The sequence below is a fragment of the Globicephala melas genome, chromosome 16 (genome assembly GCF_963455315.2).
Source record: "Globicephala melas chromosome 16, mGloMel1.2, whole genome shotgun sequence".
NCBI lineage: Eukaryota > Metazoa > Chordata > Mammalia > Artiodactyla > Delphinidae > Globicephala > Globicephala melas.
In genome coordinates, this window is record NC_083329.1 from 11253703 (window position 1) to 11259702 (window position 6000).

At 44.7% G+C, this 6000-nt stretch overlaps 1 protein-coding gene across 3 annotated transcripts in view; it reads right to left on the reverse strand.

Moving 5' to 3' along the window:
- Positions 1–5302, reverse strand: part of INPP5F (inositol polyphosphate-5-phosphatase F) — a 92426-nt gene extending 87124 nt beyond the window's left edge. For all 3 annotated transcript variants that reach the window (XM_030839396.3, XM_060286670.2, XM_060286668.2), the window contains exon 1: positions 5095–5302. In XM_030839396.3, the coding sequence (XP_030695256.1) occupies positions 5095–5191 (97 nt within the window). In that variant the 5' untranslated portion in view covers positions 5192–5302. The remainder of the gene's footprint in view (positions 1–5094) is intronic.
- Positions 5303–6000: the final 698 nt, after the last annotated feature.

A 6000-nucleotide genomic window follows, 5' to 3' on the forward strand; every position in this document is an offset into this window, starting at 1 on the left:
TTATTCTCTACATAGGCTACACTATAATGACTATGACAGCTAAATACATTTCAGATATTACCCATAAAAATATAAATCCTACAACTTTGTGGTCAAGAAGGTAGAAAGGTTTATAAAACATTTTTGTCAATATTGAGAAAAACTTGGCTTTGGAGTTAATATGGGGTTAGAAGTCTGGCTCTCCCTCTTATTCTTTGAACTTGGACAAATTACTTCTCTGTGCCTGTAAAATAATAGTAAAACCCCTCCGCCTAAGTTTTATTGTGGGGATGACATGAAACAGTACACATAAAGGGCTTAGAACAGTGTCTGGTTCAGAAAAATGCTTAGTAAATAAAAGCGGTTGTTATTAGCTACTACTAATCTCAGTTCACAAAGCAGACAATATGCACAAAAACTTCCCTCTAGCTGTAAAACCTGATTCCAAAAATTGTCATCATTCACCCTACAAAGACTATCCTTTTTTTTAAGCCAAAGAAAGGGGGAAATTTTTTGGAAAGATGTGTTTTGTATCTTGCATGCATAACAATAAATGTTCACAAAATAAGTTTACAGATCTGTTCAATCCAACTGCTAGCCTGTTAGAAATATAAAATATGGGGTAAGAAGTGTTCAAGGTATAAAAGTGGTAAGCCATTTTAAAGAAACTGAAAACTAAAGACACTAGAGGAAAAAAACTGGTTATTCAACAGCAACAAAAATGGTTAAAAAGATTTTTACAATATATTTAATAACTAATTTTTAAATTAAAATGCCCTATTACATTTTGTCATGGTAAGTGGTGAATTTTTAGCAAACATGATTTTCTAAAAAAGGTAAAGTTAAAAAATTTTTTCAAAGTAAATACCAAATAACACAAAAGTCTAAACTGGATATAGTTGCATAAAATATGATTCCGCAAAACAGATAAAAGTTCTATTTAGATTTCAATTCTGTAATTAATTTCTCATTCAAAAAAGTTTTCATATGACATATTAAAAATAATTTCATTATCAAAAAATAACTAAGAAAAACAGGAATGCATTTTTATGTTTCTGTACATTCTGATAACTAGCATCCCCCTCCAAAAACTGTTCACTGGTATGTATCATTCAGTGTTTCATCTCTCTCTAAATAGTTTACATGCTTATGAATGTTATGTGTATGACAGATGCTCTACCATCTTTTCGTGGTCAGTCTCAGAATAGAATGAAGCAATACGCAGCAGTAAATTATATAACACTGTCCTATCAGACAAAGCTACAAGGACAAGTGGAAGCAGTTTTAAGATTAAAGAGATAAGACCATATCACCCTTGCTCAACAGTGGACTATATTATATTGCTTTTTAAGTCTTTAAATTACAGCCCTTATTCTCAGATAGTGAAACTCCACGCTCAAGAGATTACTGAATGTTTACACAGTGCTTTATCATTTTCCCTGGCTGAAAATAAAACAGTCTAAATATTTTCCTCTGCTGGTCATTACCCTGCAAGAGATAGAAGCAGCCACCAAAAAAGCAGTTCTAAGTATGTATACAGACACTCACTAACCTTAAAAAAATGGAAAACCAGAAAAAATACTCAACTACTTAGAAGAAAAAATTTAAACAATGTTAAAGAAGAAAATACGGAATACCATCACAAAGATTTTTTTTTAAATGACGTTAAATCAGATAGAAAAACAACATATAAGTGGAAATGCACCTTTCCTCACATTTATTTCCTTATCCAGCTGGACAGAGATTTTCCACCTAAATTAGAAGACATTTAAAACAGGGCCTAAAATGAGTAATAAGCATAACACAACATCCTATATTTGTGGCAATGATAGTACTGAGAGAAAACCTGGACTTAAATTTAATTTGGCTCAACTCAACCAAAAATGCCTTCTGTGTCCTAAGCACTCTAAAGCTCAGAGATACCAAGATGAGTAGAACGTGGTCCTTGCCTTGAGGAATGCTCTGTCCACTGGGGAAGAAGGAAGCAAACCACTATTATATGATACAGTCAGGGCTATAACTAACGTGTGTACCAAGTGTCTAAAGCACCTGGAAACACAAAAAGGTGACCAATAATTCTGCCCCAGGAATGCAGGCTATGGTGAGCACAGAGTAGGGGTGGCATCTGAACTGGGTCTTACAAAATAAACTAGGCAGGAAAAGAGACTGACAGTAACAAACATTCCAGACCAAGGAAGTGGTCACTTTAGACTTAAATATCAATACTGATCCTTCTGATGACACTAGAAGAAAAGTCCTCTTTCAAGTTGCCACAAACATAAAAATCACAAGGCTCACAGGCTTTTTTGGTCTTATGATACTGCCCTTTAGAAAGAAAAGGACTTGGCCAGTAATTTATTCAGTTGAATAACCAGCAAGAAACTATGAAAGATTTTAAATGCTTTCATTACAAACAATAGCAAAACTGGCTGTAAAAGCAGAGGGAGATGATCCAATAAAATGGAGAATTTTAAGTCTACAGAAAAAGACCTGGAAAACATTTAACAATTAAATGCCATTATTCCATAGGCATTCTTTAGAAAGGCTCTTGAGTATTGGATAGGATAAACTATTTGGTAAAGTCAGGTGTGTGAGATTCTTTATTCATTGGCTATATGTACTTGAACACCTGAAGATCAAAAACAGGCTGTTCTGAAAGATAATGGCCTCTTCCTTCCTCTATATTTTTGGTCTGCTTTAGTCTGTGGTAGGCTGTATCCTAAGAAGTGTGATAAACTTAATTGCAAAGGCTACAACCATTTTATTCAGAAAAAAGTTAATTTGCCTTCTGATATGGACTTTGGTTATATAAACAGTAATTCAAACCACATGGCTTAATCCAAAATCTAGGCCCAGGTTTCCCTGTGAATATTCCTTAAAGGCTTAAGCCTGTAGCATGATCATCTGAGCTGAAGCTCAGATGATTGGGTTTAAGTATCCTTCCACTGAAAAGTAAGCTACTAGCCAGCACCCTAGAAGAGTTGACTTACTTCTCTTGAGGGGAGCAACTTATCCCTAAAGCTGTTAGGACTGGACAGGTTCCTGTGTACGAGAAATGAACACAAACCAAACAGAATGACACATAATTCATTTAAAGCCATCTATTCAGAGGACTCCTGGGACCTTACCTCCTTCCATGTAATTCCACCAGCTTGGTTCATCTCTGTCAATCTTAGAGGCTAAGAGAAAGGAGAGAGTAGCCCTAGAAATGGAGACAACCACATCCACCTCTATCTACATATGCTTCAATTCACTGTCCCAATACACAGGTGACCTAGAGATTTCCTGAGTGTTTTTCATGAAACACATCAATTCTTGTCCTCAAAGAGGTACACTGAACAAACACTTAAATTGGCACTGTTTCAAAAACATTTCATTATGCACAAGGACCAAAAAGTCCAACCCTCATTTTATAGCTGAGGAAATGAAGTACAGAAAAGTGTTCTGTCCAATGAGTTAGAGGTGATGTCAAGTTCCATCCAGCTGCCATAGTTAATTTTAAGCTCTTAAGAATCCAAAGAGTCGGCTCTTTGACAGCCTGGGGAATTTTGCAATCTACTTTTCTTCAGTCTGCACTTGAAGCCTTATCCAAACATTGTGGGTGGGGTGAGGGGAGAAAGACCAGGCAAATGATCAAATCAGGAAAAACAGGGAGAAGAGAATGACTGGAGACCGGCCAAAATTAGCCTATCTACAACACCTCCTGTCTCAAGATTATCAAAGAACCTTATCTGGGTGCAGTAGTTTCTCTTCCATTCTGAATAGAGGAAATAAAATGTAATAGCAAGAAAATACATCCAAAACCTAGAAAAAAAAAATAAGTTCTCCTTCACTGCTCTAGCAAATCAACGAGGAGGCCTTCCTAGGCAAGCAGTGGGACGGGCCAGAAAGTGTTCTGGGGGCCAATTCTACTCTCTGTGACCTCAGTCAAGTTACTCAAACTTTCACACCTGTCTCCTCACCTGAGAAAGAGGATATCACCTCACCACCTGCTTTGTAAGGTTGTTGTGAGGACTGGGAATAATATATTAAGGGACCAGATCCTTGGAAACCTCCTATAAATGGTAACTGCTGTGATGTATATGAAAAGTTCGTTTGTGCCTTTCATACTTTCCAATTCATACCACGTAAATTCTTTTGTCTAGATTACATACAAGAATTACAAGTAAACTTGAAATGCTCTGGCTATTTCTCTCAAGAACTCTGTTCTCTTACTTCTCCTAAAATGAAAGATCTGCAGTGATTAGGAAAAAGGACTGGCAACCTCAAAGGGGGAGGTGCTCCGGGGCCCCCTCAAGGGAAACCGCCCCCCCCCGGACTGTCAGCTCTCTGAGGGCAGCGACTGCCCTGTTTAACTCACCACTGTGACCTAGTTTTCCTAATGCAGACTAATCGTTGTAGACTTAGACATCTCATGACAGCTTACATGACACCCAAACATGGACCCACAAGAGTGTATCTCACAATACTGAGTCACATAAAAATATTAAAAGTTGAACATTACGATACAGTTTAACTGTAATACTAAAATTTAAAAAAAAAAAAAGGCGCTGTAAATCGAGTGCCTATGAGGTAACCAGAATGAAGTCACGCCTTTAATGATAAAGGACCACCAGAAACACATAGCTGTCCACAGGCACTGAAGCTCCAGCAGGATGTTCCACTGAACTGGCGCGATCGCCTTTGGCCTGAGATCGGGATTCGAACCCAGAACTTGTCCCGAAGGACGGGCAGAGGCCACTCCTGAGAGGAAGAGGCCTTTAAGGCCAGGCGCACCTCGCTCGAACTTTCTGGTGGGCGCCGGCCCGACCCCGACTGCGGGCGGCTCGACTCACGTCCCCTCTCCCGGGCAGCGGAGCAGATCGCGACGCGGAAGCGCGCTCGGAGGGACGAGGGTCGCCAGTCCTTTGTCCCCCGCAGAGGGGCAGGGGCGACGGCAGCGCTCCCTCCTCTCAGGAAATAATGACAGACCGCGCGCCCTCGCTCGAGCCCGCCCCGCCCCGCCCGCCAGGGCCGCAGGAGGCGCCAGATCCGCAGCCCCCGGCCGAGGGGCCCCGGCCGCGCCCCCTCCTCGCCCCCCGCCCGCCCAGGGCGACCCCGTGCCGCCAGCCTCACCCGGTCGGAGATGGAGGCTGCCGTCGCGGCGGCTGCACCACAGCGCGCGTTCGTCCTGCTGCAGGATGTAGTGGTCCTTGGCTTGGAAGAGCTCCATGCCGGCCCCGGACGCTGAGGGAGGCGGCGGCGGCCCGGGCGCGCCAGCGGCTCTGCAGCCCCGCGACCCCGCGACCCCAGAGGCGGCGGTTCGCGCGGGGCGTCCTCGTCGGCCGGGGCCGCCAAAGCCCGCGCTTCGGGGAGCGGCGGCTGAGGGAGCACCCCGGCTGCCAGACCCGCGGGAGGAGAACGCGCTGCGGCGGCGGCGGCGGCGGCGGCCTTGGGAGGCCTCTCCCCCCGGCTCCGCCCCTTGATCGGCCCCGCCCCCGCTCCCCTTCATGGCTCCTCCCCCTGCCCCACCCCTTCCCCGGCTTCTCCCCTGACTTCTCCCAGGCTCCACCCCCTCCCCGTCTCCTCCCCGCTTCTCTCTCCTTTCTGTTCCTCTTCCTGCCCATTCCCGCCTCCTTCTTCTCCAGCTTTTCCTGGGTTTCTCCGCCTGGTTCCTCCCCCGAGGCTCTTCCTCCTCCCTCTTCTCTCCCCATCCAAGCCCCCTCCTCCTCCTCCCGCTCTTTCCAGGCCCCGCCCCTGGCGGGCCCGCTTTCCCAACCCCGGGGATTGCGGGCAGAACACTGGCCTGGATGAGACAGGCTGGCCGCCTTACTGCCCTGCGGCCTTTGGAGCAGAAGCCCACTTCTGGGGCCTCCCCTCCCATGCCAGCAGGTTATTCGTTACTTTCAGCAGCCCTGAGAAAAGCCAGGCCGACTCCCTAAATCCAGCCTGAAACCCGCCCCCTCTTCCCCCGGGCCTGTACTGCCCGCAGAGACCCAGACTAGGAGAGCTGGGAAATGCGACCTAAGGGGCTGGTTGCAG